General features: G+C 40.3%; 1 protein-coding gene across 2 annotated transcripts in view; it reads right to left on the reverse strand.

The window, feature by feature from the left end:
* Nucleotides 1–24,628, reverse strand: part of DENND3 (DENN domain containing 3) — a 121,607-nt gene that overhangs the window by 88,494 nt on the left and 8,485 nt on the right. For both annotated transcript variants that reach the window (XM_043964303.1, XM_043964222.1), the window contains exons 2-3: nt 6,363–6,639; nt 1,428–1,543 (exon numbers count right to left, since the gene is read on the reverse strand). In XM_043964303.1, the coding sequence (XP_043820238.1) occupies nt 1,428–1,543; nt 6,363–6,639 (393 nt within the window). The remainder of the gene's footprint in view (nt 1–1,427; nt 1,544–6,362; nt 6,640–24,628) is intronic.

The following is a 24,628-nucleotide window of genomic DNA, read 5'->3' on the forward strand; positions in this document are numbered from 1 at the left end:
TTACACATATACATGTGCATATGTGTATGTTCATATAGGCCTGCCTATTTGCATGCACCCATGAATACACGTGTGTGCATATAGTTGTATAGATATATCAATATGAATATACAGTTCCTATATACACATACATGTGTCTATAGATACACATATATCTCTATATAACATACAAAATAAATAACCTGAATCAAAGTTAATTTGGAGGAAGGCACATGGAACTAGGCGTGAGGCAGTCAGCAAAGACTCACAGAGAAGGTGATGCTTAAGCTGAGGTTTGGAGGAAGTCTGGGATTCTAAGAGGGGGAGGTGACAATGGAACCCACGAGGGGACAACCTGGGCAAAATGATGAAGACTAGGAGAGAGAATGTTGTTTGAGAGAAGCAGGAAGGCTAGTTTGGCTGTACTGTGAGAGTATGAAGGGGGGTAATTTATGATATGGCTAATAATAAATGGGCCTGGGATGTGTGAGGTTTTAAAGGCCAGAGGAGTTTGTATTTGACCTGAGATTTCCCAGGATGCCCCTGGAATTTATTGGGCATGGAAGTGACATGGTCAGACCTGAGCTTTAGGAAAATCACTTTGGTAGCTAGATAGAGGATGCATTGGAGAGGGGAGAGACTAGCAGTGGGGAGCCCAACTAGGAGACTATTGCAATAGCCCAGGCAAGAGGTTGTGAGGACCTGAATAAGAGTGGTGGCCGTGTGAGTAGAGAAGAAAATCAATGAAAAAGAAGTTGGAGAGGTAGAAATAATAAGATTTGGAAAGAGATGCTGAAATTGCAAACCAAGAACAAGTCATTTAACCTTTATGAGCCTCGGTTTTCTTGTCCTTAAAATGGGGGTAATACTGTAATGTTGACCTTACAGCAAAGGTTCTTAACCTTTTTGTGTGTCATGGACTGCTTTGGCACTCTAATGAAACTTACACAACCCTTCTAAGGATAATGTCTTTAAATAATGAAAGGAAATGCTAGATTTCAGTTAGAGGTTAATGAAAAATAAAGATGTTACCTTTTTCCCATCCAAATTTTTAGACCCCCTAAAACCTATCCATGGACTAAGGGGGACCATAGGTTAGAACCCCTTGCCTTACAGAGTTGTTGTGAAGATTGAGATAATGTATGTAAAGTACTTTGCAAACCTTAAAGGTTCTATAAATGACATGCCTTGGTTGAGGTGACACATTTAAGACTCACTTTATAGAAGAAACATCACCAGCAAGTCGATTGCATAGCTGGGAAAAAAAAACACCTGGGATCCCTGGACTCTCATTTTATTGCTACTTTAAGTAAGGAGACTGCCTTCTCTAAAGTAGGGCATCAACATCTTTAGGTAGTTATGTTTCCCTTTTGAAGTTGCTTTAAAATAAGAAAATTCCCCAAATGTACCAAAATATCAAAAGAAAGTGTAAAATATCAATAACCTACTTGTACAGGTTTGTAGTATTGTGCAACCACGCCATATGTTCTGTTCCCACATACATCAGTAAGGACCAGGAAATGTACCCGGTTTTCCTTGGGTTTGGAAGCTACACAAAGTCCTCCTATAAAAAGAAGGGGGAGGGGAAAGGAGAAGGAAATTTTTGTTAGTCACCTACACAGCACAAATTCTGATGCTCGCTCTCTTGCTCTCTCTCTCTCTCTCTCTCTTTGATGAGGCAATTGGGGTCAAATGACTTGCCCAGGGTCACACAGCTAGTAAGAGTCAAGTGTCTGAGGCCGTATTTGAACTCAGGTCCTCCTGAATCCAGGGCCAGGGCTCTATCCATTGCGCCACCTAGCTGCCCCAAAACAAATGTTGAAAACTCTCCTTATATGTAATTGGAAAATAATAAAATACTAAAAAAAAAGTCCTTTATGCAGTACTTTGTAATTTAGTTTTCACAAATATTAATTAGTAATATTTCTGGTAGATAAAATGTTATATTACTTCACACTGCACACTGCACTTTGATATTGGTTTTCTCTCCTCTGAATAAAAAAAAATAATTTAGCACATGGAAATTTCTTTAGTATTTTAGTGTGATCTAAAGCAGGGGCTTCTTAAACTTTTTCCACTCTTGATCCTTTTTCTCCCTGAGAAATTTTTACAAGACCCCGGTATATAAGTATATAAAACAGGTACAGAAATCAAACATTTACTGCCAAATATATTGCAACCTGTGACCATAGTTTAAGAAGATTTGATCTAAAGTATTCAGTGATTACACATGTATATAATAACAACAATAATGGCTAGTATTTATATAGTGCTTTCCATTTTGCAAAGTGCTTTATAAATGTTTTCTTATTTGATACTCACAACAACCCCCGAAAGTAGATGCTATTATTATCCTCATTTTATAGACAAGGAAACTGAAGTAAGCAAAGTTTAGTGACTTGCCCACGGTCACCCAGCTAGTAAATGTCTACGGCCAGATTTAAACTCAGATCTTCCTGACGCCAGGTCTTGTGCTCTGCTCTATCCCTCGCACCACCTAGTTGCTATTAAATTTTTGTGGCTAAGAATTATGTTACAACGCAGCCATCAGTTTAAGTATAAAGTACTGTCCCTTTCACATCTGAAAAATCTGGTACTGAAAGGGGCAGAAAAATAACTTCCATGTCAGAAAAATGGATAAAATCCACGTGTGAAGAAAGTTTTTCTGTCAAAATGTGAAAGAAAGAACATAGATTGTTAGGAAACCTGGATGAAAACTGCCCCTCAGATGAAAGGACAGAAAGGACCTGTTTGAGGGCAGAAAAATGACTATGGCAACACGTCACTGTACTCCCCTCACCCATTTATCTGTCTTTGATGGTTGTTAGAACTTGAGAAGTTAAAACTGACAATGGGGTCGATCAAATAACTGGAGACTATGGGACGATTAAATAAAGAACCGTCAGAAAGGTGGATTTTATGAGATTACCTTGTAAGGGAAAGATAAACTACTGACCACGGGCTGGGAGGGCTGTGGTGGGTCTGATCTGAGACCCTGAGAGTAGTGGGGAAAAGCCAGCTGTGAGAGAGCTGGTATTGTGAAGAACCCAGGAGGTGGGTCAGCCTATATGGGAAGGTTTCAAGTGCTGTGCTTAGAGTAAGAGAGGCACTTGCTTTGTGAATTAGCTGCAGAAAAGAATAGGAGCCTGCTGTTTAGAAGAGAGCTGAACTCCAGGAGTAGCTGCCCTCCAGGTCTATCTAGAGCCAAAGAAAGATGAAACCTCTCAGAAGTGCCCTTTGCCTCTGCTTTTCTGTGAGGAAAGGCTTGATTTCTTCTTGCTGGGGAAGCAGGTGCATGGACTTCTGCTGCTTTGATGAGAAGGCTAACCTAACTTGGTAAGTTTTGCTGTGAATTCTTTCCCACCTTGGATGTCTCCATCATCCTCAAAAGGGACCTCTTCCTCCTGCAAGATCACATATGTCCTGGAACTCACACTTCATCAGTACCTTCTGTTGGGAGAGCAGAGCAGAGGGCCCTTCCCAGAACCTACATTTAAGGAGGAGACAGTGCTTGGGCCAGCCATGTTTTCATTTCCCATCTTGCTGCACTCCTATGGACATCTATGCCTCTATGTCAAGTACCTTCCCTCCCCACCTCCTTCCTTTTGTGCGTTGTCTTTCCCCATTTAACCGTAAGTTCCTTGAGGGTCGGGACAGTTTTTACATTTGTATCTGCAGTACTTAGCTGTGCCACCCTAGGCAAGTCACTTAACCTCTGCTTGCCTCAGTTTCCTCAACTGTAAAAAGGGATAATAACAGCACCAATCTTGTAGGATTGCTCTGAGAATCAAATAAAATAATATTATGTGTTTGGCACACAATAGAACTATATAAATTCTTATTCCCTCCAAGAATTCTTATTCCCTCCTTAATCTTACTGCCTGCCCTCTCAAATAATCTTCAACTTAGCTTGCATATATCTAGTTTGTACACAGTTGTTTGCAGAAGGTTTTAGACTGTGAACACTCTGAGAGCAGGGACTATTTTATGCTTTTCTTTGTACAGTGTACTTAGCACAAGTTCTGGGGATACAAAGAAAGGCAAAAACCAGTGTCTGAAACACAGTAGGTGCTTAATAAATGCTGACTGATCAACTACACTTACTTTTGCATTAAGTAAACATTTTCTATTTCAGAGCTGATAGTGCCACAATAGCTGATTTTGTTGAACTGGAAAGCACAACAATAGGGGCTCAGGAGCTATGTGCTGAGTACTAGGAATGGATGCCCTCTCCCCCTACAACAGAGTGACTTCTAGGACCCTGGGAGATTTTGATTCCTGGCCATGAAATGATGGTCCATGTTTAAGAACAGGTGAGAGGGAAAACTGGGTTGAGCAAACCAACCCAGAAAGAGAGGAGGCAGCCACATCCACACTAAGGCTATGCAAGTCTTACTGACAAAATGCCTTTTCCAGAGAATAAAAGGAGTGAGGAAGGTGGTGCTTTGGATTAACTCTATATCTGCCCAACCCATTGTCATGGTCACTGTAGCGAGCAGGGATCTGGTTTTAACTTCTGCCATATGATAGGAGTAAAACAGGGGAGCGCAGATAGAGGTAGGTAGTTATACTTTTGGGGGGGGCAGGGCAATGAGGGTTAAGTGACTTGCCCAGGGTCACACAGCTAGTAATTGTTAAGTGTCTGAGGCCAGATTTGAACTCAGGTCCTCCTGAATTTAGGGCCGGTGCTTTATCCACTGCACCACCTAGCTGCCCCCAGTAGTTATACTTTTAACAAGAAGTGCTTAGCCTTGGTTCTCTTCCGCTAAGCACTTTAACCTCTATTATTACCAGCAAAAACAAACTGGTGCCCAGACTGCCACTCTCCTTCCATGGGAATTGGTGTGTCTGTCTGCAGGACAGCTCTGCATAGAACTGCTACAGGTACAGCTTTGTCTTTATTTTTACTAACATCATGAAGAACAGTTGCAGGTGGGCAGTGGGCAGCATAGGCAAACATGGCCCAATCAAATTTTACAGGGTGAATTGAATTTTGGGGGATGAGATGACTTTTTAAAACCATGTGCTAGGCCTTCTTGAAAAATGTTTAAAGAAATCTCAAAGTTTTAACAGCATTTATCATAGCAATGAAATGTAGATTTCTTGGTGTTGTTCCATTGTTTCAGTCATGTCTGACTCTTCGTGATCTCACTTGGGGTTTTCTTGGCAAAGATATTGGAGTGATTTGTTATTTCTTTTTCCAGTTCATTTGACAAATGAGAAAATGGAGACAAACAGGGTTAAAAGACTTGCCCAGGGTCACACAACTAGTGTCTGAGGCTGGGTTTGAACTCAGGTTTTCCTGACTACAGGCCTGACACTCTATCCAGTGCACTACTTAGCTGCCCCAAATGTAGCCTATATTACCACAAAGAATGACACACAAGAAGAACACATAAAAATGCGTAAAATGTCTAGAAAATATTGCAAAGTAAAAAGGTGCAACTAAGAGAATTACACTAACTCCTATATATCAAAACGTTTAGTATAATAAATATGTGAATGTAGAGCCATAAGGCAGTTGTAATAATAATTATTATAATTCTAATAGCTAACATTACATAATATTTTAAACTTTGCAAAAGACTTTACATATCATCTCATTTGATCCTCACAACAACTCTAGGAAGCAGACACTACCCCCATTTTGCAGATGAAGAACTAGAGGCTAAGAGTGATTAAATAACTTCTGCAGGGTTACAAGCCTAGCATGAGTCTGAAGCAGGATTTAAACTTAAATCTTCCTCATTCAAAATCCAACACTTTGTCTATTGTGCCACTTGGCTACTTTTGTTCTAAAGCAGTTAGTTCACTTCCAGTTCTCACTATCTGATAAAGCTATGTAAAAAACTTATATATTTACCTGGATTCACTTCTGGACATGTTCACGTTGACATGTACAACAGTTCCAGAACAGGTTGGTACTATGAAAATTGTGAGCCTGCTTAAATATGTGTTGATTTCTTGTAGTAAATTATTTTATGAGTAAAAAAACATACTTTTTTGGGAGGAGGGCGGGGCAATGAGGGTTAAGTGACTTACCCAGTGTCACACAGCTAGTAAATGTCAAGTGTCTGAGGCTGGATTTGAACTCAGGTCCTCCTGAATCCAGGGTCGGTGCTCTATCCAAAAACATACTTTTAAATTTAAAAAACCCTTCTACAATTGAACATTTTCTAGGAAGCAGCTAGGTGGTGCAGTAGATAAAGTACCCACCCTGGATTCAGGAGTACCTGAGTTCAAATCCAGCCTCAGACACTTGACATTTACTAGCTGGGTGACACTGGGCAAGTCACTCAACCCTCCTTGCCCTGCTAAATAAATAAATAAATAAGCAAATACAATTGAACGTTTTCTTAAGCATTAAAGGAAAGTGACTGTACCTGGAAAGCAGAGCTGTGGCAAAGCACTCAGATCAACACCGTTTGGAATGCTAACATCTTCTGCTTCAGGTGCTTTCTGATCTCCTTGGGGGCTCTTCAAATATTCAGTTCTGAGCTTGTCCCTTTTTTTCCTGAAAGATCGTCTTCTTGTTTTATTCAGATTAGTACAACTGGCACTAGCTGTTGAACTGTCCTCTTTACTGATGAACGGAGGCACAAAAACAGAAAGGACCTCGGGCTCAAGAAGAAGATTTTTCGTTCCCTTCTTCTGGGCAACCTAAACAAAAGCAAAAAAAAAAAAAAGGAATGAGTGTGATTTGTTTTTTAATCTACTGTACTACTACTTTACTGCTTGGCCTAGAGCTTTCAAAATTACAGATAAAGATGATCATTCATCCTCATGGTCCTATATCTCTCCTCCCTCTTGTGGTCAAATGCCTTTAGAAGACCATCTGTAATAAGTGCTTCGCCTCCCTCTCTTCTTACTGTCTTCTACAATCAGACTTCCAAACTCATTATTCAACCAAAACTGCTCTCTCACCGAAGTCTGCCAAGTCCAATAGGCATCATCCTTCCTGAACTCTCTGCAGTATTACTCGGAAACTGTCGGTCACCCTCTTCTTCTGGATGCTCTCTCCTCTCTGGATTTGTGTAATTTTCTTCTTTATGAACTTTGTCCCCTTTGCCAGATCTTTATCTAGGTCACACCAATTAACTGTGGGTGTCTCCCAAGGCTCTGTCCTGGGCTTCATATGATTTCATCAGCTCCCATGAGTACAATTATCATCTCTATGCAATTAATTCCCAGATCTATCTAGCCCTAGTCTCTCTTCTGAGGTACAAACACATTATCACCAAGTGCCTCTTAGACATCTCCAACTGGATGTCCCAAAGACATCTCAAACTCAACATGTTCAAAATGGAACTTATTATCATTTCCTCTAAACTCTGCCCTTCTCTAAAGTTCTCTGTCTTCCCGCCTCACTTCTTGGAGTCATCTTGGACTCCTCATTCTCACTCACCTCATGTTTCTCTTGCCAAATCTTGCTGTTTCTACCTCAGCAATTTATCTCATAAACATCCTCTTCTCTCTACTCACACAAAACCTAGTTCAGGTCCTAATTACCTCTCACTTGGACTACTTCAATAACTTTTAACTTGATCATCCTACCTTAAGCTCTCCCCCCTTGAATTCATCTTTTGCTCAGTTGCTGAAATGATCTCCTAAAGTATAGGTTTGACTCTGTCATCCTGTGTAAGCCATATCAGTGAGCTCAAGTGGTTCCCTATTACCTCTAGGAACAATTATAGTTAACAAATTCAATGATGTGTACCTTTGCTAGCCATTTCTATTGAAGTGACATGAGCTTGTTTCAAAAAATACTTCAATCAGGAACAGCTAGGTGGTGCAGTGGATAAAGCACCGGCCCTGGATTCAGGAGTACCTGAGTTCAAATCTGGTCTCAGACACTTAGCACTTACTAGCTGTGTGACCCTGGGCAAGTCACTTAACCCTTATTGCCCCACCCCCACAAATTGTAAAAAATACTTCAATCAGCTTTTTTTTTTTTTTTTTTTTTGGTGAGGCAATTGGGGTTAAGTAACTTGCCCAGGGTCACACAGCTAGTAAGTGTTAAGTGTCTGAGGCCGGATTTGAACTCAGGTCCTCCTGAATCCAGGGCCAGTGCCCTTTCTACTGCGCCACCTAGCTGCCGCTCAATCAGCTTTTAATCTACTTATCTCGTGCTCCATTTCCCCTCTCCTTTTTGACAAGGCACTGTAACTCTTTTCATAGCTAAGTCCTGGTTTCATTCATAATAGATGTATCTATGTTAGTGAGGCAGTTAGGTGGCTCAGTGGATAGAATGCTGGACCCAGAGTCAGGGAGACTCCTCTTCATGAGTTCAAATCATACTAACTATGGACCCCTGGGCAAGTCACTTCACCCTGTTTGCCTTAGTTCCCTCATCTATAAAAAGAACTGGAGAAGGAAATGGCAAATCCTAATATCTTTGCCAAGAAAACCCCAAATGGGGGTCACAAAGAGTCAGACATGACCAAAATGACTGAACAACATCTCTGTTAGGATGGTTTCCAAATTAGTTATAATCCATTTTACATATGTGAAAGTACATACTGAAACTAGTGTAATACAGGTATTAATTGCTTGCTTTAAATTTGTTCTTCCCATTCAGCTTTGCTTTCAGGACTGCTGCCTTTTCTTTGATAGCTTTAGGCTCAAAGTGTCTTGCATAGAGGAGATGAAGACATTTATTAGATATTGCCTTCAATTACTGTTTCAGTGTGAAGTCTGGATTTAAGTATAAAATGTTCAGTCTCTATCTTTCCTTGGCATGCATTAAGAATTTTACATTTAACTATTCCAAAAGACATTTTGATATCACTGGAAAAAGATTCCGTAAGCTGTTTGATGTGTTTTTGGATGGAGTCATATAATTTAATGGCATCCATGCATATTAAATGATTAATAAGGTGGTTTGGTTTGACTCCTCCTAAAATTTGAAAGCCACCCTTAGAGTTCTATTTAAGAGAAATGAGAATGGACTTTAAAGCAAGGCAGAATTGTACCTGCCTTAAATCATTAAGTTGAAAGATGCTATGTTTGAATGTTGGTACCATTTCCCATGTGTCCAACAACAACTCCAATGTTCTCACTATATTTTGGCCCATTCTGTATATTTGCAAAACATGAACAAATTATAAGTGTTGAAGTGAAACAAAGGTTTTTGCAATAATTGACAAGGACAGTTGAATTTTCTGGTAATTTGTTCAATAATGACAATACTTCTAATAAATGATTTTCTATACATTCGGGACCTTTTTCTTGTAGTTCAGTCATATCTGATTTTTTGTGACCCTGTGGTCTATACTGTCCAAGGGGTTTTCTTGGCAAAGATACTGCAATGGTTTGCCACTTCTTTCTTTAGTGCATTAAGGCAAACAGGGGTTAAGTGATTTGCCCTGGGTGAAACAGATATTAAGTGTCTGACACTGGATTTGAACTCAGATCTTCCTGACTCCAGGCCCGGTGCTCTATCCACTGAGCCATCTAGCTGCCTTGGGACTTTTTGGGAAACCTTTTTTGCTCCTCAGTCAATTTTCTCCTTCTCCTCCTCCTCCTCCTCCTCCTCCTCCTTTTTTTTGCACGGGGCAATGAGGGTTAAGTGACTTGCCCAGGGTCACACAGCTAGTAAGTGTCAAGTGTCTGAGGCCGGATTTGAACTCAGGTTCTCCTGAATCCAGGGCCAGTGCTTTATCCACTGTGCCACCTAGCTGTCCCCAGCCAATTTTCTTCTAAGTGTTTATACATTTTAAGTGATACCAGCTGTGAATGCTTTGTATAAAATACATCAATATGCAATTGGCCTATATTTGGAATAGTCATTGGTGATCTCATCTGGTGGTGATAGATTTGCAATCCTTCTCTTAAAGGAAGAATCAGTCTTGTATCAGAGGGGAAGCTGGTAAAGTTCTTTGCTAGAAATCCACCCTGTGAATCATTTGCAGCTTAGAGCTCCTATGCAGCTCTATCACTCCCCAGTTTTTCAGAGAAGCTTGCGTTTGAGTCACTTGCCTGTACATAAATGTTCTTTCATGCATTAAATTAATGGTGCACAAGCTTTATATTTCATGTTTGATATAGCTTGCATTCTCACTGGACTGGACTTGCAAACATACAGATTTCCAGAAATTTTCCATATCCACTTTCTTCAAGGGTTTTCTCTTTCCACTAACTTCCTTGCAATTCAAGCCTCTATAGTAAAGATTTTGATTCATATAAAATTATTTTTCTTCTCTGAATTATGCCTTTTTGTACATTAATAAAATTCCTCCCAACGCCCTTCCCCCTCCCTCATCCCACAGAATCATTCCATATAATATAATATTTTATTTATTTCTTATTCATTCGTTCGTTCGTTCATTTGTTTGTTTATTTATTTGGTGAGGCAATTGGGATTAAGGGACTTGCCCAGGGTCACACAGTTAGTAAGTGTCAAGTGTCTGAGGCTGGATTTGAACTCACGTCCTCCTGACTCCAGGGCCAGTGCTCTATCCACTGTGCCATCTAGCTGCCCCCCCCTATAATATTTTAAAAGGAAAAAAAGAGGGAGAAAAAAAATCAGCAAAACTTATCAATACATAGAAAAAGTCTAAAAATATATTTAATATTCCACACCCATGGACCTCCTACAAAGGAGGGTATGGTGGGTGTCATTTGCTTCTCTGGAGCCATGTTGGTTCTCTGTAATTTTGCGACCTTCACTCTTAACTGTGTTTGTTGTTCTTTCCATTTACATCGTTGTAGTTATTGGTTATATTGCTTTCTTTGTTGCAATTATTTTACTCTGCATCATTTCATGGAAATTTTTTCATGCTTCTCTGCCTTCATTACATTTGTCATTTCTTTTTTTCCTTTTTTTTGTTGGACAATAAGGATTAAGTGACTTGCCCAGGGTCACACGGCTAGCCTCAGACACTTGACACTTATTAGCTGTGTGACCCTGGGCAAGTCACTTAACCCTCATTGCCCCACCAAAAAAAAAAAAGGAAAGAAAAAGAAATAAATATTAAAAGTCCAATTCATCAGCATTTTGGACATTTGGACATCAGCATTTGGTCCTACTACAAAGTGTTTCATAGTAGGCTTTCAAAGTTACCACAGTAGTTTCAGGGTACATGAAGTCTAAGCTGGCTGATATTCCCCTTGCTTTGGCATTCTGGCTTCCCTGTCCTTCCAAGGTGTGGAAGATGGGTTGAAGGAGTTATGATAATCATAACAATTATTATCATCTCATTCTTTTCATCTTTTACAATCTGGTTCAGAGAAAAATAGTCTTGGGGTAGGTCTCTATCCTACTCTTGTTATTGTTATTATAGTTATTACTATTTTTGTTGTTATAATATGCACTGAAGGCTAGGTTGTATATCCACCAAGGAGGAAAAAAGGAGCACAGAAAGAGACAAGGCAAAGAAGAAACTGGACAGAAATGACAATTTCATCTAAGGTGTACCTTGTTAACCTTCAGCTGTAAGCTTTGGTGGAATGTAAGCTAACTGAGGTTTTGTTGTTGTCTTTATATCTACAGCACCTTGGACAGGGCTTGGCACATCATAAACACTTAACAAATGCTTGTGGAATGGAATTTAAGGACAAAAGAGAAGGTGATCCTCCAATTTATCAAGTGGGGAGACAAATGGGGCAAAATTTAACATCTTCTTTAAATGTAAAGATTTTTAGTGAATATAAAGATATAGAATAAAAAGTTACATCAAAATTAGGTCATGTTATATAGTTTATAGTCAGTGAGTCAATAAGCATTTATTAAGCACCTACTATATGCCAAGCATTAAGCTAAGAACTGGGGACACAAAGGTAAAAGACCTTTGCAGTATATTGTTTTGGTTGAAGTTTATGAAGAAAATTGGCTTCACATAGATTTGCAAGTTGAAAAAGAGAAGGATATTTTGACAGGCAAATACCATCTTAGTATTATAAGTTAGTTTTAAATTCATATCATATTTCACATTATTATTTAATTTATTTGATATTATTATGAAAATAGGATCTCTTGAAATGGTTTTGAGGAACCCCAGGACTCCTTGAGAGAACTGCTCATCTGGAGCTTTGAGGGATTAAGCACATTTCCAAGGTCACACAATTGCTATGTGGCCAAAGAGGAACTTGAACCAGCCTTATCTCATGTTGCTGGCTTTCATGTGCTCCATGCCATACACGGAGATGTTCTGTCCTTGCTCACCTCACTGGACCTGGTCCTTTGGAATCTTAATTGGACACTGAACTGATCACTGTTCTGAAGTCTTTTGGGGTTGTCTCTCTTTACAATGCTGTTCTTTCTGCCTTTCCTGCTCTCAGAGAGCTCACGGTTTAATGAGAGAGACAACATGCAAACACATACATACAAACAAGACATAGACAGGACAGAGAGATGGTGAAAATGCTAGGTATTATGCACCCCATTTTACAGATGAGGAAACTGAGGCCAAACTTCAGACTAAGCCAGGATGACCACTTGTCTGGTGTAAATGGCATTTTTAGTCTGGTAAGAAGAGGTGGCTTCTAAGTTTTCTGCCAGTACTCACATACTGAGGTTGTATGAGACTAAGCCTGAGAGAGGGTAGGTGAATTGGATAAGATCACATACCTACCGGATGAGGAATCAGAAGGACCTGAGTTTAAATTGGGCCTCAGACACTTATTAGCCATGTGGCCATAGGTTATTTGGTTGCTCAGAGAAGTTCATTATCATTAATAGTATACATCAATTTCATGAAGGCATGCTTGCCTGGCTTCTGCATAATGGATGATGTTGTCACTCTTTCCCAGTAACAAATGGAATAAAGCAAGGATGTGTACTTGCTCCTATGCATGATGTTTTGTGATGGTTAAAATAATTACCATAGACATAAGTTTGGGGTAAGCTTATTATCAATTTATCAATTTCTACTGATAAGGGATTGACGAAGCATCTCTTGTGGTCCCCAAAGTGAGCGTGGCTACCTATCCAGGTTTTTTTAATCCTTTTTTGATAAGAATCAGGTCTATGGCCAACCCTTTCAGCCCAAAGACACCCTTCCTCTAGGTTGAGTCTCAGTTCATATACCCTTTCACTGTAGGAGGTCCATCACACAGCAAACAAATCTAATTGGTTAGCATTATTTAAGTCTAAGTGGTTGACATGATTTGGAAATGGGTTATATTAAAATGAAGGATGACATTAGAGAAAGGAATGCAAGATCCCCACTCATTCTGGTCAAAGCAAAATCCATTCATCTAAGTGTAGTTTAATCTCATGAGTAAAGTCCTTGGGTTATCTACACAGAATCTGCCTCCATTCCAAGGCTCCTTTTGTGAGCTTGTTTTGGGCTTGGCCCAGATGGAGAGATTTAGTGGAATCTCTCAAGGAAAACTTAACTTTTTGGAGTGCAGGGAGAAAGGACTAAGAATTAAGGGGAGGTCACTGGATCTCCCAAGATATTGATTATTAATAATTATTTACCAAAGTTTTCAGCAGTGTTGTCAGATACCTTCAATGAAGACAAATGCAGCATCAAGGTCAGCTACCACACTGATGGTAAATTACTTAATTTGAAAAGGCTACAAGCCAAGACTAAAGTAAAGGGGAAGGTGGTGCACACAGTTTATGTTTGCAGATGATTGTGCACTCAATGGAACCTCTGAGGCTGAGATGCAACAAAGTATGGCTAGATTCTCTGCTGCTTGTGTTAATTTTAGTCTAACAAAACCAAAAAAACACAGGTTCTCCACCAGCCAGCACCACACCAACCATACATGGAATCACTGGTTACCGCAAATGGAGAAATACTGAATGCTATGGATAAGTTCCCTATCCTTGACGGTATACTTTCCCAGGGATGTAAACACTGATAATGAGATTGACGCACACGTTGCCAGAGCTAGCTCAGTGTTTGGGAAGTGTGGGAGAGAAAGTGTAGGAGAGAAGAGTTATTAGACTGCCTACCAAATTGAAGGTCTACAGAATTGTTGTGCTGACCTCATTGCTGACTGTGAAACCTGGAGAGCCTACTAGCATCATGCCAGGAAACTGAACTGCTTCCATCTGAATTATCTTGGGAAGATCCTAAAGATCATCTGGCAAGATAAGTTACCGGACACAGACATCTTTCTCATGTTGAACTGCCACACATCAGATTCTACTGCAGAGAGAGCAGTTCTGAAGGGCTGGCCACATGGTTCAAATGCCAAACCTATGTTTGCGTAGAAGACTGTTTTATGGAGAATTCATCCAAAGCAAGTGCTCTCATGGCGATCAGAAGAAATGAAACAAAGACACTTTGAAGGTCTCTGAAGAACATTAGAATCAATTGTGAGTCACAGGAGTCACTGGGGCACAAGACCTCCCAACATGGCGTGTCCACATCAAAGAAAGTGCTGTGCTCTATGAGTGAAGTAAAATTGCAGTACCTCAAAAGAAACACAAGATGCACAAATTTGGAGATATGCCCACTCCAAATGTTCACATGAACTATTTGTGCCCAACCTGTGGTAGAGCCTTCTGAACTCACATTGATCTAATAAGCCACAGCCAGACACACTCTAACTTGACTTTAACACAGTGATGTCATTTTGGTCCTCTTCCGACCTGAAGGACAACGACCAACCAGCTGTATGACCCTGGGCAAGTCACTTAACCCTGTTTACCTCAGTTTCTCATCTATAAAATGAACTGGAGAAGGAAATGGCAAACCACGCCTGTATCTTTGGCAAGAAAACCCCAAATAGGATCACACAAAGTTGGACACCACTAAGTGACTAAACAACCACCACCAAGATAAAATCAGCTCTTTTTCATTCTTCTGTAACCTCCTTCACAGTTCCTAGTACATAGCTTAATACTAAGCACTAAACAAATGCTGTTGACAGAGTGACTAATTTTCAGTGAGGGTACATGGTATGCAAAATCTTTTAGCACAGGGAAAGTGCACAAGGCACCAAATTAAGAACAGAGATCAATCTGTGTGGTGCAGACAACGGGAAATTAAGAAGACTTAAGGGAATTCAAAAATTTTTGAGAGGCCTGATGATGGATGTTAAAATGAGAATGAGAGGGCTAATGTGGAAATTTGTTACACTTGACTAAACATTTTTGCAACAGGTGTTGTGTTTCTTAAGGGCAGCTGGGTGGCATAGTAGATAGGGTGCCTGGCCTGGAGTCAGGAAGACCTAAATTCGAATCCGGCCTCAGACATGTAAGTGGCTAAAATTAGCCTCAGGCACCCCGAATGGGCTGCCTCTTCCCCAGCGCAACTGTTCTCCCTGAAACCGCCCCAGGCATGTAAGCTGCGAGCCTGCCCAGTGGGGATAAGCATGGAAAACTTCATGCCCTGGGGTGGGCGGGGGTTCACAGGGGCTTAATGCCCTGGCCAGCCTTGGGCCTGGCCCTGCGGGCGCCAACAATTTAACTTGGCATGTGTGGGCAGTCTGGCCTGAGGTTTCTGAGAGAAAGAAGGGTTATATAGCCTGGGGGTAGAGACACGGAAGGGGCAGCTGACAAGAAGAGCAGATGGCTGACAGTGAAAGGGGCCGCTGACACCACGGAGAGCGGGGCGGCTGACAGTGAAAGGGGAAGACTGAGAAAGGGGGAAGAGTGAAAGGAGGGAGTGAAGAAGAACAGTGGTGGGTAGAAAAACTGAAAAAGGAGACAAAGGGATGCTACAGAGAAAGGGGGATGGGACCAGAGAAGGAGACACAGCCTGGGGGTGTAAGAACAGGCCACGTTGGCAGTGGTCAGTCATACCCACAGGCAAGAGACGTGGGAGGAGATTTCACAGTGGCAGGGAGAAAATTAAAACACAGTCAGGTCATATTTTTCTTTGTATTTACCTCTAAGTTTATTCTCTTAAATAAATCCTGTTTTGTGTTTAATTGAAAACAGGCTTTTGCTTATCAGTCTGGGAGAAGCAGTTGGGGAAATTTTTAAATGGCCCTTACAGACTGGCTTAGGCATCTAATAGCCAGCTATAATTTTTCAGATAGCCAGCCAGCCAGCAGTTCACAGATTAGGGTCCAGTTAATAATTTTTTTCAAACACTTACTAGTTGTGTGACCCTGGACAAGTCACTTAGCCCTGTTTGTCCCAGTTTCCTCATCTGTAAAATGAACTGGAGAAGGAAATGGCAAACCACTCCAGTATCTTTGCCAAGAAAACCCCAAAGAGGGTCATGAAGAGTCATACACAACTGAAAAATGACTGAATAACAACAACAAATTTGTGTTTCTTGTTTTCTCAGTGGTAGGAAAAGAGGATGTGGAAAGAAGAAAATTCAGAACTGAAAATAAAAATGAATTAAAAAATGAGAAAGAAATTTGTCTATGAAACAAGATAAATCGGTTAAAGAGATGAAGTAGTTAAAATTCCTACGACTTTTAGTATTACAAAGGCAGTGACTAGTAAGCTATTCTAAGCAAATGAATTCACACAATAATCACTTTATGCTTTAGTGGCTCAAACTATGTACTCTTTAAATTTCAGTCGAGAAATCTTTTCTACTTCTAAAAGTGTTTGAAAATGTCAAAGCATATACCTCCCCCTCCAGAAAGAAATGACCAACTAGAGGAAGTTACTTTTTTGTCACTAAGAAAGGTTATCAATACATCATTCTTGGAAACAATCCATTTTTAATTGCTGGATGAAACCAAGGAAGGTCATCAATACATCATTCTTGGAAGCAATCCATTTTAATTGTTGGCTGAAACTCAACACTATTCATCTGAATGCATCAGAAAGCCTGGACTAATTAACTGTGAAATTCTCCATTTCCATCCTCATAGTTATAAGTATACATTTCTATATTGATTTTTTCCTCACAAAAGATTTCTCAAGATTAATTGAAATTTGAAATAAAAATATAAAGGGGATGAGCTCTTAACAATGAATAGGCAGGAAAAAGCTATTGTAAAGAGAGACAACTCTAAAAGACTTAAGAACTCTATCAATGGGGGGGTGGCCAGGTGGCACAGTGGATAAAGCACTGGCCCTGGATTCATGAGGACCTGAGTTCAAATGTGACCTCAGATACTTGACACTTACTAGCTGTGTGACCTTGGGCAAGTCACTTAACCCTCACTGCCCTGGAAAAAAAAAAAAAGGTAGAAGAGAAGAAAAGAAAAGAAAAGAATAACTCTATCAATGCAGTGATTAATCAGGATTCCAGAGGGCCATTCCAGAGAAGTGAGCAAGGGCAGAACATCTCCCTGGGTGTGGAGCCCATGAAAGCCAGCAACATGAGATAACGCTCGTTCAAGTTCCTGTTTGGGCAAATGGTAGTTGTGTAGCCCTGGGAAAATCCTTACCCTCTCAAAGTTCCAGAAAAGTGGTTCTTCCAAAGACTCCTGGGGTTTCCCAAAATCATTTCAGGAGGTTCTACAGGTCAAAACTATTTTCATAATAATACTGACGGTATTTGCCTATTAAAGTATTCTTCCCTTTTTCAACTTACAAACCTAAGTAAAGCCAATTTTCTTCAAAAATTTCAACCAAAACAACATACTGCAATAAACTGAATGCAGAAGCAGATATGAGCATCTAATTCAATTCTATTAAGTCAAACATTAGAGAGATTTGCAAAAACAGGTTTTAAAAAATGCCATTTTGGGGGCAGCTAGGTAGCGCAGTGGATAAAGCACTGGTCCTGGATTCAGGAGGACCTGAGTTCAAATCCAGCCTCAGATACTAGACACTTACTAGCTGTGTGACCCTGGGCAAGTCACTTAACCCTTATTGCCCCACCAAAAAAAAAAGCCATTTTATGTTTAACATAATTGTACATGTATAACCTATATAAAATTGCATGGTGTCTTAGGGAGGGGAGGGAGGAAGGGAAAAAAATTAGAACTCAAAAATCTTATAAAAATGAATGTTGAAAACTATCTTTACATGTAATTAGAAAAAAATAAAATACTACTATAAGTGGGGGGAAATGCCATTTTTCTTGTTAACTTCTTTTTTTGGAAAATCTAGTTTTTTCATAAAATATGATATTTATGTTAACATGAAATGGATTTAGTGCTATTTTAAATTTTAAAACTTTGAAAATATATGCTTTAATTTCTAATATAGTAAATATCAATAGATATTACTAGTGTACTGGAGCCAGATAGTACTTACTCTCAAGAGCCAATTTAAGAACAAGCATTAACAACTCAGAAATCAGCAAACTATAAAACAGGATTTGATCTATTGTTTTCTGGCTTGTCTAGACTTCAGAAAGTGATGGAGAAAATGTTAATCATGAAGATTAAACTTAAAAGTATGTCCTAAAGGGTTTTTTTTTTGCATGACTTTGCATGTATAATTGATATTATTGGTTGCTTTCTCAATTTGTGGGAGAGAGGCTGGAGGGAGGGAGAGAATTTAGAACTCAAAATTTTAAAAAATGGATGTTACAAATTACTTGATTGATTTCTTTAAAGACAAAAAAGTATGTCCTAAGTACATTTTTTTTTCTCAGAAAGCCAGCTGTTAAACTGTTACCAACACGCTCCTGGATATAACTCATGAACAAAAGCTTTTTGGGGTCCTCAATAATTTTTCTGTGTATTGAAGAGGCCTCAATAATTTTTAAGAGTATAAAGGAGTCTTGAGACAAAAAAAGTTTGAGAATCACATGACTCTCTAAAAGGCTAAATTGCAGAAAAAAAGTGTGGACCTGTATTGGGAGAGTTAGTTCCACCCCCAGAGTTCTCAATCTCAATGAAATCACAGGTTCCATTCCTATTCTTCCCTACCCCAACCCTCCCTCCACTCACATATACTTAAGACCTAAGCCAAGCTACGGAATTTACACTTTAGAAAGCAGTATGATGCCTAAAGGAACTAAACCTTTAGTCAGAAGAATAAATAGGCATCAGTTCAGGTCTTCTTGGGCAACACACTACACTTTTCTCTGCCTCAGTTTCCATACGGGTAATATGAGAGTAGAAGGACACTACTACTCCAATGCCTTATTACAGTAGGGAGGGAGTCCTAAATCCTCAAAAATCATGCCAGCAAAGCATGAATTCTAGCAGTTCTCACCAAGTCAGAGAGGTTTCAAGTCCAGATTAAGTGACATATGTCTGTGTCCCAAGGACCAGCCTAAATTCAGAAAGAATTGACACCTGCTTGGCGGCAGAGTAATGAATTCTTCAACATAAGCTACTCTTAGAGATTATTCACTTAAGTCATAAAGGGTTATAATTTGCTTAGTGGAGACAGTACCAACACCAACAAAATTACTTGTAATCAAAAACCAAAATGACTTCTTCCTATTGCTACTGTATTGTCTCAACAATTCACTGTAATAAATATTGTAGAGTAAAGCTCAACTGTAGATGCATCTAGTGATGAAAGAAAACACCGATACGGTAAAGATCAATTTTGCACAGGAACCGGAGTATAATCTATAGGGACCTAGGTAAGCTGGACCCCGTCAAGTAGGAAATGGAAAGATGAAACATTGACATCTTGGTTGTCAGTGAACTTAAATGGATGGAAATGGGTGAATTTAATCCAGGTGATTACTACATATACTACTGTGGGCTAGAATCCCTTAGAAGACATGGAGTAGGGGGCAGCTAGGTGGCGCAGTGGATAGAGCACCAGCCCTGGATTCAGGAGGACCCAAGTTCAAATCTGGTCTCAGGCACTTAACACTTACTAGCTGTGTGACCCTGAGCAAGTCACTTAACCCCAATTGCCTCACACACAAAAAAAGACATGGAGTAGCCCTCATAGTCAATAAATAAACGAGAAAAGCAGTACTGGGGTATAGTCTCAAAAATGACAGAATAATGCTTGTTCAAACTGTTCCACATCACAGCAATACAAATCAATGCTCCAACCACTGATGCCAAATGGGCCAAAGTTGATCAATTCTATGAAGACCTACAACATATTCTAGAAATAACTAACACCCAAAAGAGATGTCACATTCATCATAGGGGTTTGGAATGCTAAAGTAGGAAATCAAAAGATAATTGGAATAATGGGCAAGTTTGGCCTTGGAGTACAAAATTAAGCAGGGCAGAGACTAATTTTGTCAAGGTAACTCGCTGGTCATAGCAAACATTCTTTTTCAACAACCAAAAAGATGGCTCTACTCATGGACATCACCAAATGGTCAATATCCAAAACCAGACTGATTATATACTGTAAAGAATTCATTGTGATTTAGAAGCCCCAGCACGCGTTCCGGTTGGGGCTCAGGCACTGCGCCTCCACAGTGCTCCACCCACCTCGTACCAATGCCTACATGGGCCTGGCCAAATTATAATGATGGGAAGCCAGGTGAGGGCAGTCAGGTGACCTTCAGCTTGGGGAACCTGGGAGGCTGGCCATTCTACAAGCATCTGTTAATTCTGTCAATCAGAGCTGCCGACCAATTAGCTTTGGGCTGTGTGTCTGTCTGCCTGGGAGCTGGGGAGGTTGCTGATAAGGAGAAGGGAGGAGATTTGCCATTCTGGCTTTGGAACTGGAAAGAGACTGGATGCAGCTGTATATTCTGCTGAACCCTGGGCAGTGGTGTGATTCAGGTTGTATTATTTTCCTTCCCCCATTCTTTTTTTTTCCTTTCCTTTAATTCTACTAATCTTACTTGTATTTTTAAATTTGTTGTTGTTAATAAACCCTGTTCTGTTTTTCAAAGAGGCTGTTAATCTCCTTTTTTGCCCCAATATTGCGGTGAGCTGCCTAACATTCCCCAATTAAAATTTGGCCCCTATGATACTTTGCAGCCAAAGGTGAAGAAGCTCTATACAAGTCAGTTAAAACAAGACCTGGAGCTAACTGTGGCTCAGATCATGAACTTCTTATTACAAAATTCTAATTTAAATTGAAGAAAGTAGGGAACACCATCAGACAGCATAGGTATAAACTAAGTAACATCCCTTATGAGTATAAAGTTGACATGATGATTAGATTTAAGGGATTAGATCCAACAGACAGAGTGACTGAAGAACTATGGACAGAGGTTTGCAATATTGTACAGGAGGCAACAACAAAAAACATTCCAAAGAAAAAGTAGAGCAAGAAAGCAAAATGGCAACTGATGAGGCTTTACAAATAGCTGAGAAAAGAAGGAAAGTCAAATGGAAAGATATAACCAACTGAATACAGAATTTCAGAGAATAGCAAGGAGAGATGAGGTTTTCTTAAATGAGCAATGTAATGAAACAGAAGAAAACAATAGACTGGGAAAGACAGATCTCTTCAAGAAAATTTGGATATCAAGGGAATGTCTCATGTAGAAATGGGCATGATAAAAGAGAAAAATGGTAGGGCCTTAACAGAAGTAGGAGAGATCAGGGCAGCTAGGTGGTGCAGTGGATAGAGCACCAGCCCTGGATTCAGGAGGATCTGAGTTCAAATTTGGCCTCAGACACCTGACACTTACTAGCTGTGTGACCCTGGGCAAGTCACTTAACCCCAATTGCCTCACTTTAAAAAAAAAAGAAGAAGAAGTAGAAGAAATTAAGAAGAGAAGGCAAGAACAACTATATGAGAGAGATCTTAACATCACTGATAACCATAATGGTGTAGTTACTGATCTAGAGCAGGAAGTCTTAAGAAGGGGCCTTAAGAAGCAGTTAACAGGTGATGGAATTCTAGCTGAGTTATTTAAAATCCTAAAAGATGATGCTTTTAAAGAGCTGTACTCAGTATGCCAGCACATTTGGAAAACTCAACAGTGGCTACTGGGTTGGAAAAGATCAGTTTATGTCACAATCCTAAAGAAGGACAATGGCAAGGCATGTCTGAATTACTAAATGACTGCACTCATTTCACATACTAGCAAGGTTATGATTAAGATTCTGCAAGCTAAGGGGCAGCTAGGTGGCACAGTGAATAAAGCATCGGCCCCGGATTCAGGAGTACCTTAAGTTCAAATCCGGTCTCAGACACTTGACATTTACTAGCTATGTGACCCCTGGGCAAGTCACTTAACCCCCATTGCCCCGCCAAAAAAAAAAAAAAAAAAAAGATTCTGCAAGCTAGGCTTCAGCAATATGTGAACCAAGAATTACTGAAGAGCAGGGTGGTTTCCAAAGAGGCAGAGGAACTAGAGACCAAATTGCCTACATTTGCTGGATTACAGAGAAAGCAAGGGGGTTCCAGAAGAAAATCTACTTCTGCTTCATTATCTACATTAAAGCCTTTGACTGTGTGGATCACGACAAAAGGTGGTAAGTCGTCAAAGAGATGACAGTACAAGAACATCTTACTTGTCTCCTTAAGAATTGTACAGAGGTCAAAAAGCAGCAGTTAGACCCAAACATGGAACAACATGGAATATGGTTTAAGATGGAAAAGGAAGGGGCAGCTAGGTGGTGCAGTAGATAAAGCACCGGCCCTGTATTCGGGAGGACCTGAGTTCAAATCCGGCCTAAGATACTTGACACTTAATAGCTGTGTGACCCTTGGTAAGTCACTTAACCCCCCCATTGCCCTGCCCAAAAAAGATGGAAAAGGAGTTCAAAAAGGTTGTATATTATTGTCTTAACTTATATGCAGAATGCATCATGTCAAATGACAGGCTGGACAAATCAAAAGCTAAAATTAAGGTTGCTGGGAGAAATAAACAATCTCAGACCTGCAGACGATACCAACTCTGATGGCAGAAAGTGAAGAAGAATTAAGAAGTCCCTTGATGAGGGTGAAAGAGGAGAATATCAAAGTTGACCTGGAGCTTAACATCAAAAAACTACAACTGGCCCCATCACTTTTTTTTTTTTTTTTTTTTGCGGGACAATGGGGGTTAAGTGACTTGCCCAGGGTCACACAGCTAGTAAGTGTCAAGTGTCTGAGGCCGGATTTGAACTCAGGTCCTCCTGAATCCAGGGCCGGTGCTTTATCCACTGCACCACCTAGCCGCCCCCGAACCCCATCACTTTCTGACAAACAGAGGGAGAAGGAATAGAAGCAGTGTCAGATTTTATATTCTTGAGCTCAAAGATCACTGCAGATGGTGACTGCAGCCATGAAATTAAAAGATGTTGCTTCCTTGGAAGAAAATCTATGGTGAATCTAGACAGTATGCTAAAGAGCAGAGACATCACCTTGCTATCGAAGCTATGGCTTTTCCAGTAGCAATGTATGGCTGTGAGAGTTGGACTATGAGGAAAGCTGAGGAGCCATAGAATCAAATGCTTTCAAATCATGGTGCGGGAGAAGACTTTTGAGAATCCCTTGGACAGCAAGATCAAATCAGTCAGTAATTAGAAAAAAAATCAGACTATTCTTTGGGAGCTCAAACATTGAAGCTGAAGCTTTGGCCACTTAATGAGAAGATGACTCAATGGAAAAGACCCTGATGTTGGGAAAGATTGAAGGCAAAAGGGGCAGCTAAGTGGTGCAGTGGATAAAGCACCTGCCCTGGAGTCAGGAGGACCTGAGTTCAAATCTGGCTTCAGACACTTGACACTTACTAGCTGTGTGACCCTGGGCAAGTCACTTAACCCTCATTGCCACCCCCCAAAAAAATTTGAAGGCAAAAGGAGAAGGGGACGGCAGAGGATGAGATAGATGGTGTCATGGAAACAACAAATATGAGCTTGGACAGACTTCAGGAGATAGTGGAGGATAGAAGGGCCTGGCATGCCATGGTGTGTGGGGGTGGGGTCACAAAGAGTTAAACACAACTGAAGAACTGAACAACAAAAAAGTCTTGGTCTTTTGCTTCCTGGCATCATGGTTCAGTCCCTTGCTGTTCTTCCACTTTTGGGGTCACACATCCAGTTATCTTCTCCCCCAAAAGGCTAATGTTGCCCAAGAACTTCCCCTTTGCCCTTAGAAAACTGTCTGAATTCTCCAGGAACTTGACGCTGCCCAGGGAATCCCCATGACTTTATCCACAAAACTGGGTCCCAGAATTCACCAAGAATTCAATGCTGTCCAGAAATTCAATCTCCTCTATTCAGAAGGCTGGGGCTCCAGAACTTCTACTATTCAGGTCACAAATTACATTTATATCATCCTAGGCAACAAAGTGGCTTAGTGGATAGAATGCTGGACTCAGATTCAGGAAGACTTGAATTTGAATCCTGCTTCAGACACTTACTGAGTGATCCTAGGCAATTCTCTTAACTTTTCTTCTCAGCCTCAGTCTCCTCATCTATAAAAGGGACATAATAACAGTACCGATCACTGGGTGGTTGTGAGGAACAAATAAGAATGTATGGAAGGGGCAGCTAGGTGGTGCAGTGGATAAAGCACTGGCCCTTGATTCAGGAGGACCTAAGTTCAAATCTTGCCTCAGACACTTGACACTTACTAGCTGTGTGACCCTGGGCAATTCACTTAACCCTTATTGCTCCACAAAAAAAAAAAAAAAAGAATGTATGGAAAACATTTTGCAAACCCATAAAGCACTATATTATTCATAGTTCTCTCCTCTGGAGCTAAGATGAACAAATTTAATTCCTCTTCCAGAAGGGAGTCAGCAAATAAAAGAGAGCTATCTTAAGCCCAAGTTTTCTCTTCTCCAGGCCAAGCGAATGAACACAGCATTTATTAAAGACTTTGCACAAAGCACAGTGCTAAGCACTAGAGATACAAATGGCAAAGTAAGCTCTCAAGGAGCTTACATTCTAGTAGATTGTTGCTGCTGTTGCTGTTGTTGTTGTTAATGTTGTTTGGTTATGTTTTCAGTCATGTCTAACTCTCCATGATCCCATTTGAGGTTTTCTTGGCAAAGATACCAGAATA

This window comes from Dromiciops gliroides, chromosome 1 (assembly GCF_019393635.1).
Source record: "Dromiciops gliroides isolate mDroGli1 chromosome 1, mDroGli1.pri, whole genome shotgun sequence".
Taxonomy (NCBI): Eukaryota; Metazoa; Chordata; class Mammalia; order Microbiotheria; family Microbiotheriidae; genus Dromiciops; species Dromiciops gliroides.